At 36.7% G+C, this 14731-nt stretch overlaps 1 protein-coding gene and 1 long non-coding RNA gene across 3 annotated transcripts in view; one reads left to right on the top strand and one right to left on the bottom strand.

Moving 5' to 3' along the window:
- The window catches only part of LOC127875392 (uncharacterized peptidase YuxL-like), a 59448-nt gene that overhangs the window by 40644 nt on the left and 4073 nt on the right, over positions 1 to 14731 (bottom strand). The window contains exons 3-10 of one of the 2 annotated variants that reach the window (XM_052420447.1): positions 11956 to 12072; positions 11603 to 11689; positions 8688 to 8765; positions 8116 to 8352; positions 6378 to 6542; positions 4028 to 4172; positions 1977 to 2151; positions 251 to 405 (exon numbers count right to left, since the gene is read on the bottom strand). The exons of the other annotated variant lie outside the window; for it this stretch is intronic. Of the exons in view, the coding sequence (XP_052276407.1) occupies positions 251 to 405; positions 1977 to 2151; positions 4028 to 4172; positions 6378 to 6542; positions 8116 to 8352; positions 8688 to 8765; positions 11603 to 11689; positions 11956 to 12072 (1159 nt within the window). The remainder of the gene's footprint in view (positions 1 to 250; positions 406 to 1976; positions 2152 to 4027; positions 4173 to 6377; positions 6543 to 8115; positions 8353 to 8687; positions 8766 to 11602; positions 11690 to 11955; positions 12073 to 14731) is intronic. 2 annotated transcript variants of the gene reach the window in all.
- Positions 12391 to 14654, top strand: LOC127875394 (uncharacterized). Its single transcript, XR_008047393.1, has 3 exons — positions 12391 to 12603; positions 13627 to 13690; positions 14316 to 14654. It is a non-coding gene; the product is annotated as an uncharacterized LOC127875394 (long non-coding RNA).

Here is a 14731-nt window from a genome sequence, read left to right as displayed (position 1 = left end):
TAATTAAAATATCAATCATTTCATGGATAAGTTATCAAGGCAACAACATTTTTCTGGTGGATATCCTTCCACCAGGAGTGATGGGCAGACAGTGGGACCGCTATAAGCCATCTTTAACATAGGGCATACAAACAAAACAAGTTGATGTCTTTTCTGTATTTAAAAATCAATCAGGAGTGGTAAAGCATATTATTTCTTAAGAGTAGCAAGATAAGATCAATAGTGATTAAAACATATATATATATATAACCTGATTTGAACACATCTCTGAAAGCTAGAGCTGCTAGTGTGGTGTAGCCGCCAGCTGATCCCCCATCAATACACAACTTCTCTCCGTCAACTTTGCCTGTGTCAGCCAAGAACGTAGCCCCTGTACAAGAATCATCCAAATCCAGTACGCCCCAACTAAAAGTCATTCAAACTACATGTAATAACATTTACAATTTTTTATTTGTTATTTATAAAGCAAATATTTATGCATTATCATGATACTCAATGTTCAAAGATTTTGTATCAGTAATTTTTTGTCTGGTTAGGGTAATGATGGTGCAGTAGATAATAATAACAAGGGACAAAATTGTCACAAAACCAGATTTTCAATTTGAAAAAAGTCTGATTAAGGGAGACAATTCAAAATGTGCATTGCTACCCCACTTGTGTGAAATTCAATCTATTTTTACTCGTGGCGACATTGATTTCAATTTGAAAAAAAAGTATGATAAAGGGAGACAACACAAAATGTGCATTTTTACTGATTGTTCATAGTTACCCCCCTTGTTTCAAATTCAATTTATTTTGAGTCGTGGCGACCTTGACCTTGGAGATATCGAAGTAATTCTTTTGCGGGACACACCGTCCAATGATGGTGAACAAATGTGCAAAATGATTTTAAAATCTCACAATGAATGACAAAGTAAAGGCCCGGACAAGCTCATTTATGGCAATTTTTGACCTTTGAACTCGAAGTGTGACCTTGACCTTGGAGATATCGACGTATTTCTTTCGCAGGACACACTGTCTAATGATGGTGAACAAATGTGCCAAATAATTTTTAAATCTCACAATGAACGACAAAGTTATGGCCCGGACAAGTTTGTTCCGCCCGCCAGCCCGCCCACCGACAATCGCCAATCTAATAACCAGTTTTTTCTTTCGGAAAACCTGGTTAAAAATAGAACAAACAGTTGACTATTTTCTCTTATGAGAACATTAAACCTAAACATAGTCTGGCTAGTGCGGTAAAAAGGATAATACAAACAGCAAGACAGACAGTAGCAAGAATGTTTTACTATCAACATGTATTCACTGATTGATGCACTTTTTAATCCATGATTTTGTTAAGATTTTTAAAATGAATATCTGATAAAGGTGTTAAATAAAATTATTAGGGTAACCAGTATACCTACAACACAACAAATGACAAGTGACAAGGTCCTCTATGTTTCTTCAAAAATGTCTGTTACCAATAGACCATTCTTGTTGTACTGTGGGTATATTTCTTTTAAGAATGACAAAAAGTGTTGCACCATTTAAATAATAAAATTGCACCTTTCGGTGTTTATACATGTAATATCCAGATCGCAGTGGTGTAGTGGATACGGTGTCCGCCTAGAGGAGGTCAGTGGTTCAATACCCAATGTGGGAGCATTCTTGAGATTTCCCCCATTTACACCAAGTACTAGTTCTAGTCCTAAGAAACAGACTCGACATCTTTTCATATAAGCTTTAGGCTTTCTATGCAATCAAGCTAAAATAAATAGGTTTAAACTAAAATCCATAAATCCACCCAGTTGAACAATTTCTTAAGCCAGATTGACTTTTTTACATAGTAATTATTCTCATTTTGGATGTTATATTGTATTTCATGATGACCAAGATGTAGCAAAATACATTTTTTTAACCGTTCTTCCTGTTTTGTTGCTAATGACTTATCTGGCAAACGGTAGAGTAATTAAGTCTTGAAAAAGCACACATACTTTTTCTGCAGCCTGTTCCTATATGTCTTGCCGTAGCCTGTGCTGCCCCTGTAGTTGACATCCAGGACTGCAAACCCTCGACTCGTGAAGTACTGGATCTTCAGGTTCAACACGTTGGAGGCATGACCAGTGGGGCCACCATGGTTCTTCACCAGCAGGGGCGGTAGAGTTCCCTCTGTAAAGTGAACAACATGTTAGTACATATGAGCCGTGCTCTAAGAAAAAGGGTTTTAATGCATGTGCGTAAAGTGCTGTCCCAGATTAGCCTGTGCAGGGACAACACTGTACACTTTTATGATATTTTCTGTTTAAAGAAAGTCTCTTCTTAGCAAAAATACAGTTTAGGCTTTAAGTGTTGTCCCTGATTAGCCTGTGCGGACTGCACACACTAATTTGGGACGACACTTTACGCACATGCATTAAACCCCCTTTTCACAGAGCGCCGCTCATATGATTTATGGACTTTTTTGTTGACGTGTTGTTTGAATTATTGTTTGTTTGTTGATGTTTGGCCACCATGGATCTTTCCCAGCTAGGGCATACAGTCACATTTTAAGGGTGTGATTTTTTTTAAATATGATGCCAATATAAGCTTTTTGTTGAAATGTTCATGTGTGTTGATTTTGTTTTTCCATATGCTTACCTTAAGTCTATTTACATTACTATAATAAAGTATAGCACAATCCTTGATTTAAGATTTTTTCTTCTTGAAATATTGTTGGTAGTTTATCAGACGCTCAACCTAAGTCTTCAATAAAACACTTCAGACAGAGATACTGCATTATTTGTTAAGTCAATTGCAGAAACAAATGTGAATACACAAAATAAGACACATAGTCAAGTTTCAAGAAAATACTTCCAAGACTATTTACCTACCAAAGAGAAAAAACATTTGTAAAGAACAACTTTCAATACAAATCATAGATCTACTTCTTCGTATTATTGAAAACAGGCCATTCTCTTTAGAACCAATCATGTACCTCAAGCGATGACATGCATGTCTCGTAAAACCCAGAGAAATAAAATGTATAGATGTACATAATTAAAAACAAGATGTGTTTGTGAAACACAATGTCCCCCTATATGACGTTTGACCTTGAAGGATGACCTTGACCTTGACCCTTCACCACTCAAAATGTGCAGGTCCATGAGATACACATGCATTTCAAATATAAAATTGCTAGCTTCAGTAGTGCAGAAGTGACATTACATGAGCAATTTTGACCCATATATTTGACCTTGAAGGATGACCTTGACCTTGCACAACTCAAAATGTGCAGCTCCATGAGATACACATGCATGCCAAATATCAAGTTGCTATCTTCAATATTGCAAAAGTATTCATAAAATAAGCGATTTGGGCCATATATATTTGACCTCGACCTTGAAGGATGACCTTAACCTTGACCTTTCACCACTTAAAATGTGCAGCTCCATGAGATACACATGCATGCCAAATATCAAGTTGCTATCTTCAATATTGCAAAAGTATTCATAAAATAAGCGATTTGGGCCACATATATTTGACCTCCGACCTTGAAGGATGACCTTGATCTTTCACCACTCAAAATGTGCAGCTCCATCAGATACACATGCATGCCAAATATCAAGTTGCTATCTTCAATATTGCAAAAGTATTCATAAAATGAGCGATTTTGGCCACATATATTTGACCTCTGACCTTGAAGGACGACCTTGACCTTTCACCACTCAAAATGTGCAGCTTCATAAGATACACATGCATGCCAAATATGAAGTTGCTATCTTCAATATAGCAAAAGATATTGCAAAATGTTTAAGTTGGGGCAAACCAACCAACAGACCAACCAACAGACCAACCAACCAACAGACAGGGAAAAAAAAATATGTCCCCCACTACTATAGTGGGGGACATAAAAACATTAACAGGTGTACATGACATAATTGTACTCACAATAGAATAAACCTTCATCAAATCTTATTTAAGTTATGATGAACGAATATCAATACAGTGCTCATACAAATAATAAAACATTAATTCGCATCCTTCAACTCATCCCATCATAACTGACCTGGAGCAGCGAAGTCCTTGTTTGTTGGACGGTAGAAGTAGCCAAAAGCCTCGTCTCCCTCTGTCGTCTGCCACTTGATCTCCGTGGGAATGCTGTAGTAGCCTTTGTCCAGCCCCAGGGTTTTCGATTCACGTAGAACTGTCACCTGAACAAAGGGTCGGAAAAATCAGAAGTCTTTGTTGATTTTACATCAATTATAAAATTATGTTTTTATAAGAATTGAAATAAGTGAAAACTGGTTTAATTTATTACCGTAAACATTATTGTCCAGAGGGACATTGAATATTATCTTATTTTTTTAATGATGTAGGAAGACAACTGAATTTGGTTTTAGTGTTCTTTAACTGACAGTATGTGGTGATTTTTATGCCCCCTTTCGAAGAAAAGGGGGCATATAGTGATCGGACTGTTCGTCTGTCCGTCACACTTTGCGTTGAGGTTTTGAAAAATGCTAATAACTTCTATGTCCCTTGAGATATAACCTTCATATTTGGTATGCGTGTGTATATGGACATGGCCTTTCCATACGCACACACATTTTTACCCCTGTGACCTTGACCTTGAACTGAGGGTCCGCGTTTAGGTTTCGAAATCTGCTTTTAGGTTTCAAAAAATGCTCATAACTTCTATGTCCCTTGAGATATAACCTTCATATTTGGTATGCATGTGTATATGGACAAGGCCTTTCCATACTCACACACATTTTTACCCCTGTGACCTTGACCTTGAACTTAGGGTCCGCGTTTAGGTTTCAAAATCTGCGTTTAAGTTTTGAAAAATGCTCATAACTTCTATGTCCCTTGAGATATAACCTTCATATTTGGTATGCATGTGTATATGGACAAGGCCTTTCCATACTCACACACATTTTTACCCCTGTGACCTTGAACTTAGGGTCCGCGTTTAGGTTTCAAAATCTGAGTTTAAGTTTTGAAAAATGCTCATAACTTCTATGTCCCCTGAGATATAACCTTTATATTTGGTATGCAAGTGTATATGGACAAGGCCTTATCATACGCACACAAATTTTGACCCCTGAGACCTTGACCTTGAACTTGGGGTCCGCGTTTAGGGTTCGAAATCTGCGTTAAGGTTTAGAAAAAAGCTCATAACTTCTATCAAGGGTTTATAGGGGGCATAAGTCATCCTATGGTGACAGCTCTTGTTCATTAATACAATTACATGTGCGCCAAATGTTGTTATCTGTATATGATTTCATTTACAAAACTTAAAATGATGTGTCCTGGCTTTTTTTGCACAAATGTAATTAACAGCATCCAGAAACAGGTATCAACACCACCAAATTTCTTTCCAAACATAAAAGGCTTGAAAATCCGGAAAATCTGAAAAATTTAAGGACAACACACAACAGACTATGCATGACGTACCATGGACATAAGGCAATCCCAAAAGCCAACCCTCAGTACATTATTTTGTACTCAGACAAGCTTAAAACAAAGGTATTTCTATGAAGAGAAGGGTTTCCAAAAACGGGGATCCATATTTATTTTTAACATGAAAAAGGGCTGGTTTACAATTAGCTGAAAAACAGTAAAAACAAGGGCTGTTTGTAAAACATGCATGCCCCCCATATGGGCTGTCCGTTGTAGTGGCAGCCATTGTGTGAATACAATTTTTGTCACTGTGACCTTGACCTTTGACCTAGTGACCTGAAAATCAATAGGGGTCATCTGGGGGTCACGATCAATGTACCTATGAACTGTCATGATCCTAGGCAAAAGCGTTCTTGAGTTATCATCCGAAAATCATTTTACTATTTCGGGTCACCGTGACCTTGACCTTTGACCTTGTGACCTCAAAATCAATAGGGGTAATCTGCAAGTCATGATCAATCTACCTATGAAGTTTCATGATCCTAGGTGTATGCGTTCTTGAGTTATCATCCGAAAACCATTTTACTATTTCGGGTCACCGTGACCTTGACCTTTGACCTAGTGACCTTAAAATCAATAGGGGTCATCTGCAAGTCATGATCAATCTACCCATGAAGTTTCATGATCCTAGGCATATGCGTTCTTGAGTTATCATCCAGAAACCATTTTACTATTTCTGTTCACCGTGACCTTGACCTTTGACCTAGTGACCTCAAAATCAATAGGGGTCATCTGCGAGTCATGATCAATGTACCTATGAAGTTTCATGATCCTAGGCCCAAGCGTTCTTGAGTTATCGTCTGACAACCACCTGGTGGACGGACCGACAGACCGACCGACAGACCGACCGACATGAGCAAAGCAATATACTCTTCGAAGGGGGGCATAATAAAAACAAACTGTATGATAACTAGGCAACAAAATTATCAACATACATAAGTTATACATTGTTATACCTTGCCAGTGTCCTTGTTGATTTCTACCACACAGCTGAACCTGGTCGGACTGCCGGCCACACAGTACACCATACCATTGTAAGCAACATTCACATAGTTGTGGCTGGTGAAGCCAGTGTCTATCACATGGTATTGACCACTCTTCAAGTTGTACACTCCCATTTCCTGTTTTAAAAGTTTATATGTAGTTGAAAATTGAAAAAAAAAACCTTTTTTATTTTGAGTTGTAATTATAACATCTGACAATACAACAGTGAAAGGTATATTACAGAGTTGTTCAATGTATTTTTGTTTAGAATCAGAATTTGTCGTTGAATTTTTGTTGTCTGTCTTGGTTAGATTTATCAAGGCCTTAGTATCACCCCACCATGAACTGCCCTTTGTTGAATGACTGCAATGCCCTTTCAAAGGCCAAATAGTGCTTTGTGCCCTTTATAATTATTGCCATTAAGAAGGGCTCTTGTGGTGATATTTAATTGAATTCATAAGTGACAAACTGATAAGATTTCTATACAGGGATTTTTTTCTTTAAATGAAAAAGGTTTTATTGTGTATCAAATATATTATATTATAACAAACAAATCCTTATTTGACAGGGCTGTTTTTCCTTTTCCTTATTATACAGATAATGGCTGTTCTTTACAGTTTTGAGAGCAGAGCTCCAGATAAGGATTTGTGAAATTAGTAACGGTACTGCCACTGACAGAAAGAAAAGGAGTAACGCTTAAAATCAATTAGTACCTGTACTACCATATCCAAAAATACAGGTAGTACTGTACTACCCGTGTTCTTGGATATTGTAGGCTGTATAACTGACTTTACAGAAACATTTGCAGCAATTAAAATAAATATATGTAGCTTCTTAAACAGTTACTGTATTAGGTTTTCCATTCTGAATTATGATGCTAATACAACTACACATTAAAACTCATGACTAATACTATTTCTTCATTTTTCTTGACAAGAAAACACAAGCCAACTAGTAAGCTAAGTAAATGAACACTTATTTCACTGTCTCATCCGTTTCCCATCGTGTTTTCTAACGTTATACGCCACCGATGAAATCAAATCGTTTAATATCGGGGCGACAATGTCTTTTTCTGGGTTTACAGATTTAATGTCAGGATGGTTAGAAGACACCGTATGTACCGGTAGTCATTATATGACAACAAACAGTGTTGTTTTGAGCCGGTTTCGGTTAAGCCGGCATTCAATTGCGGGCAGACATATCGTTTATGACGGATTTACAAGTTACAGGAAATCACGCGACAGAATAGACAATAATATATGAACCCAGTCTACAACTTTTTGGTAATTTAAATTAACGAAAAGCGCCGTAAGGCAAATAAGAGACAAATAAATCACGCCGCGCTGACGCAGACGTATCCGTACGGCCAGATTTTTTTCGTAAATGCGTAAAATGGATATTAATGTCGTAATTGTACGTCCAGTTTATAAAACTAAGTGCTTAAATCTTCATGAAAAAGGCGTATTTACGGCTGTACGGCCCTTATCTGGAGCTCTGTTGAGAGGTTCACAAGTAAGAATTTTGAAAAGCTTGTTACTCAAGTTTTTACAACTTCAAAGAGTTTAAAACTTTTTTTTCAGAATTTTTATAAGTTCCCTACTAATTTCTTTCATAATTTTGCCACTCATTTCTCACAAATTTAGGGACCAAAGGCTGATTAACAAAGATAGAAAAAAAAAAGCGCAGTATGATAAAACCTCGTTCACTCACAAAGCCATACACGGTCACAATGTCCCCGTTTCCTCGTGGATCGACCATGTATGGTGTATCCCCGAACAACCAGTGAGGTCCACCACACTCCACACTGCGGGGTATGAGGTTGATGTGTTCTCCTGAACCAGTCACATGGTACAGGTTCCACCAATCAGTAACGTCGCTAATGTAGAGGAGCTCATTGTCTGTGGTCCATGAAGGATGCATTACACTTGTACCATCACCACCAGCAACCTGTGAATGAATTATACTGAATGGTGTACAATAATTTATTTTTTTAATCAATCAAATTAAGAGTTTAATTACCATACAGTTTTTTAAAGTTTGTTTTGCATTAAATGTGTTGAATAGTGGTCACAGAAATGTATGTTTTACAATATCTTAACACTGACCAATATAAAGAGCTGTTAAATGCTTTTCAACTACCGATAATTGTTCCCATGGTTTTTGTGGGTTTTCAGTTAAACTTGCTGAGACAAAAAAAATCTTCAAAAACTATTTTAATAGGTTTTTCTTTTCATACAGACAATTTTAACCTGTCAATAAGTCAATTCACTAGATGTTCCTACCAGTTTGACCGAGTCCTCTTTAATGCCATCACTGGATTCAGTTAACTCCGCAACCATCAGCTCTGTAGAGTCCCAGGGCTGAAAGGTAGGCCATGGTAGCCATAAAATACAATCACATACCAGGAACACAAAAAATCAACCACATGGAAGCATACAAATTATCAAATAAAGGTCCCAGTTATCAACTTTATTCAACAGTACCACCAGCTGATTGTCTTACTCCATTTTGAAAACAAATTATGACAGAGTAATGTATTAAGTAAGCATCTGCAAATGAAGCCAGTTGCACTATTAGCATTTAAAAGCATTCGTCCTCATAAGCCCGTTCATTATCACATTGTGAACATGAGAATGTAGTCAAACAACAGTAAATGTAACCTTTATAAAGTACATTTTTAACAGATTCTAAAATGGAAGAAGTATATTGAAGTAAAAATTATTTTTTATAATGTTGAGTTCTTAACAGTGATACATTCAGATTATAACATAATAAAACAAGAGATGTGTTCGTCAGAAACACAATGCCCCCTTTTGCGCCTCTTTGAATTTTTTTTTTATTTTTGTTACCTTTGACCTTGAAGGATGACCTTTAGCTTTAACTTCCACCACTCAAAATGTGCAGCTTCATGAGAACGCCGCTTTGAAAAAAACAAAAAAAACATTTGACCTTTGACCTTGAAGGATGACCTTGACCTTGAACTTCCACCACTCAAAATGTGCAGCTTCATGAGAACGCCGCTTTGAAAAAGAAATTGTTGTTTTTTTTACCTTTGACCTTGAAGGATGACCTTGACCTTGAACTTCCACCACTCAAAATGTGCAGCTTCATGAGAACGCCGCTTTGAAAAAAAATATATAAAAAATTGACCTTTGACCTTGAAGGATGACCATGACCTTGAAGGATGACCTTGACCTTGAACTTCCACCACCCAAAATGTGCAGCTTCATCATAACGCCGCTTTGAAATTATTTAAAAAAAAAAAACCTTTGACCTTGAAGGATGACCTTGACCTTGAAGGATGACCTTGACCTTGAACTTCCACCACTCAAAATGTGCAGCTTCATGAGAACGCCGCTTTGAAAAAGAAATTTTTTTTTTTTTACCTTTGACCTTGAAGGATGACCTTGACCTTGAACTTCCACCACTCAAAATGTGCAGCTTCATGAGAACACCGCTTTGAAAAAAAATATATAAAAAATTGACCTTTGACCTTGAAGGATGACCTTGACCTTGAAGGATGACCTTGACCTTGAACTTCCACCACTCAAAATGTGCAGCTTCATGATAACGCCGGTTTGAAATTATTAATATTTTTTTTACCTTTGACCTTGAAGGATGACCTTGACCTTGAAGGATGACCTTGACCTTGAACTACCACAACTCAAAATGTGCAGCTTCATGAGAACGACGCTTTGAATTAAAAAAAAAAATTACCTTTGACCTTGAAGGATGACCTTGACCTTGAAGGATGACCTTGATGTTGAACTTCCACCACTCAAAATGTGCAACTTCATGAGAACACCGCTTTGAAAAAAAAAATCTTTTTGACCTTTGACCTTGAAGGATGACCTTGACCTTGAACTTCCACCACTCAAAATGTGCAGCTTCATGAGATACACATGCATGCCAAATATCAAGTTGCTATCTTCAGTATTGAAAAAGTTATGGCTAATGTTAAAGTTTTCGGACGGACAGACGCCATATATTTGACATTTGACCTTGAAGGATGACCTTCACCTTTCACCACTCAAAATGTTCAGCTCCATGAGATACACATGCATGCCAAATATCAAGTTGCTATCTTCAATAGTGAAAAAGTTATGGCCAATTTTAAAGTTTTTTCAGACGGACGGACAGACTGACATACACACATACTGACATACTGACTGACACACAGTTCAACTGCTATATGCCACCCTACCGGGGGCATAACAAGAGTGACAAACTGTCACAAAATACGCCCGTTTGAAGGTTTTCGACAACTTGATAACCTTACCATGACCCATATTTGAACTTGACCTACGTATCATCTAGACACAACTTGTGACCAAATTTGGTGAAGATCGGATGAAAACTACTTCAATTAGAGAGCGGACACCATGCTTAATGCTTGAAATGCACAAACTGACCTCATGACCTAGTTTTTGACCCGGCATGACCCATAATTGAACTTGACCTAGATATCATTTAGACACAACTTATGAACAAACTTGGTGAAGATCGGATGAAAACTACTTCAAATAGAGAGTGGACACCATGCTAAATCCTTAAAATGCACCAAGTGACCCCGTGACCTAGTTTTTGACCCAGCATGACCCATATTCGAACTTGACCTAGACATTGTCTAGAAACAACTTCTGACCAAGTTTGTGAAGATCGGATGAAATCTACTTCAATTAGAGAGCAGACACCATGCTTAATCCTTGCAATGCACTTAGTGACCCCTTGACCTAGTTTTTGAACCGGCATGACCCATATTCAAACTTGACCTAGATATTGTCTAGATACAACTTCTGACCAAGTTTGGTGAAGATCGGATGAAAAGTACTTCAATTAAAGAGAGGACACCATGCTAAATCATTGAAATGCACTAAGTGACCCCGTGACCTAGTTTTTGATCCGGCATGACCCATATTCGAAGTTGACCTAGATATTGTCTAGATTCAATTTCTGACAAAGTTTAGTGAAGATTGATTGAAAACTATTTGAATTAGAGAGCGGACACTGCTGTGGAAGCTGCCCGCCGCCCGCCACAGGTGAAACTATAATACGTCCCGTTTTTAAAAACGGGCGTATAATTAACAGATTGTTGACAAATTGTTAGCAAATTACATATTCAAATTGTGGTCCCTAAATGCAAACAGCTTAAATACCATAATATGTTACTAACATTTCAAGCAGCATTAAGTCTTACCATGTTAGGACGGGACCACTGAACCCATGCAATCTTCTTGCCATCTGGGGACACTTTGGGACTGCTGTAAAAATCCTTTCCTGAGGCCTAAATAAAAACAAGGGCAATGTGTGCTATATAAGTACAATATTGTTCAGCAGTCTAATTGTATTGCCAATACATGATAAACAGTATCCAGTAAAAATAAGAAATGTGTCCATAGGTCACCTCCTACTTGGGAGAGGTCACAATTTTCTTCAGACACGAGCAAACATTGACCCACATAACCCACATACCCCCGCCATCCCGAAACACATGCACACTTCATGGGGGTATTCAGTAGAGTGGGGATGAATTGGGATGAATTCACTTACCATAATTGTCTGTTTCCCATTTTCTGGGTTTAAGGAGACAACTGTGTTGACTGCTTCCTTTGTTACGCCACTTTTAACACCACTGTGATCTTCCCGAATACAGTATATGCGGCCAGTCTTGAAACACAAAATTTAGGCAATCATTTATAAGAAATAAATTGTTTAGGAAAAACATGTATCAAGTAATATAAGTAATATAAAATGCTTAAAAAATCATGCAGGAAGAAGGGCCAATCCCTTAACTCCAGTAAGTGTTTACCCTACTTTGCAAACAAGTATCAAGTAATCTTGTTTATATGTCTTAACATTAGGGCTGTAACAATACATTCGAATATTAGAATTACTCGAATACGGCTGTGGACAAATCGTATTCGTTATTCGCCACCTCCGGAACCGAATATTTGACGAATACAAACAACGTTGTTTCAAGTTTGAAAATTTAATCATCTTATCTTGCCTTAAAAATGAAGGTTCATACAACAAACGCCTATATTTAAATGTTCTTCTCATTATTCCGGCATTTTTCATCATGTTTACCCCTACCACTATGTTACACAGTGAGAATATCAACAAAAATGGCGGGCACCGGTTGAATATTTATGACATGGAATTGAAAAAACTTTGGATGGTTGTTAAATGTTTATTTAGGTAATTACGAGTGATTTGATGCTCAAACATACACACAAAGGATTAGCAGGTGGAATTTCTTTTCTTTTATCTTTACGACAATGATTGTGCAACTTATCAACAAACATGGAGCCTAGCAAAGGGAATGCTATTGATATCGTTGACCCGCCTGCCTAATACACGTCGTTTGTCTGGCACTTCTTTGGTTTCCTTAAGTGTTTTACTCCAGGATTTTATTGGTACTAGTCATGTTTTCAAAACTGTGTTCAAAGTTTAAGCAGTTCTAGTCAGTGTTTTGTTATTCCAAAGTGTTATATTTCATATTTTCAGTATGCAATGATACTCAATCAAATTGACAAATACTCACAGTTTCATACTATATGTCATGTCAAGTTGTCAGTATTAATTGTGTTCATTGAAATTCATATTCGCGAATAAATATTCGTATTCGCCACCTTGTATTCGTGATTTGTATCGTATTCGTCATCTAGTGTATTGCGGAAAGCGTCTGAATCGTTAAGAACTGTTATTTTTGTTAATGTTTTGTTTCATTGACATTGATTCTAGTCAATAAATGCTTTGTTCAAAATGCAGTCTATAGTTTTCAAATAATATTTATTTGTACAAAAATTTACAGATAAAGACAACCTGGATCAAACATCTTCTTGTTAAGAACTATATCTGAAAATTAGTACTATGTCGTCATGCATTTTACACTGCTGATACCACAGGTACAGAGGTATTTGATTATTTGTTTTCGTCCTCTCTTATTATATATATATATATATATGTATATATATATATATATATATATATATATATATATATATAAGGGCCAAAAAACTGTTTTTTCAAGTAAATGCATGTGGCTGATACCTAAAAATAATGACATTCTCATTGAGTTAAAAATTTGATTAAGTGTTGTGGTAAGAAAAAAAAAGCCTACTACCGACCCACATTTTTTTGGGCATGTAACCAGAAACAAACCTATTTTTTTGTTAGGCCTAATGGATCTGTTTATAATCAGATTCTTTTTTTTTTCAGTGTCAACAGGTAAGGAGTCCTCCAACCGCTTGACCAGACATTGCATTTCCAGCACTTCCTCAGGGTAAATACAAGTACTGCTGTTGGGATCTCGAGTTGTCTGTTATTCAAATGTTAACACTGTCTGCTGTTATAATAATTCTAGACTTTATCTTTGGGTTTAACTGACATTTTTAATCTAGTTTGACTAATATTACATATAAATTTACTTTGCAAGTTTGGTAAAAATTTTGATTGGATCTTTATTAAGAAAACAACCAGATTGCAAATATCATTTAAAACTCGAGAACATTTCAAAATCATGCAGCCAGATTGAACCTGCAAAAGTGGATTGTTTTTCATGTACCGGTAGCTTAAAATTCTATAATTTGCCTGCACATTTAGCATTATAAACTCTTCACCAAATGACCCATTTTGATTGACTCAAATTGAAAGAGGTTGCAGCTGCCGTTGAAAATGTAGTCAAATATTAAGAAATTGCTATGACATTGTAGAAATCATTGTGGGGTAAGGAAAAATTGTTCATTTTGAGGGATTGTTACTTTTCCAACTATAATTTCTGGAGTCATCTATGACAAAATTGTAAAATTTTAAAAAATTCATGTTTTGTCCAAAAATCTGCTACAAGGCCATCAAATATATCATGCATCCATGGAAATGTCAACTTAATGTTTAATGTTTCATTTCAGTGTCAAAATTAAGAAACTTCAGAGGGAGGGAGTCTGGGACGTTTCCAGTTTAAAAGACAGGGTCACAGAAGCCTAGAGAAAAAAATGGCTGCCACAGTAACTCCCGCAGTAACTCCAACAGTTACTGACCATTGCACATCAACGCTGGAAAATACTTCTCAGGGCTTAATAAGTGCTGATGTCAATATCAATGGATAATTAAAGATTTTCAAACACTTGACCTAAAAAATATTAAGTGTTGAGGAACTTAAAACATGCTCGAGGACATGAAATCAAACAACAAAAAATATTGGCATGACTGTTCGCCTTTCACTGGAAAATTAAAAGATATTTCATCTTTATGGTCTTGAAAAAGAACACCTTCCCAGTTATGACACGGAAACAGTCAACAAAAAATGGAAACCTCCAGAAAGTGC

Source organism: Dreissena polymorpha, chromosome 3, assembly GCF_020536995.1.
Source record: "Dreissena polymorpha isolate Duluth1 chromosome 3, UMN_Dpol_1.0, whole genome shotgun sequence".
NCBI classification, from domain to species: Eukaryota; Metazoa; Mollusca; class Bivalvia; order Myida; family Dreissenidae; genus Dreissena; species Dreissena polymorpha.
The sequence above is the reverse complement of the archived record's forward strand: the minus strand, read 5'-3'. Positions and strand labels throughout refer to the sequence as shown.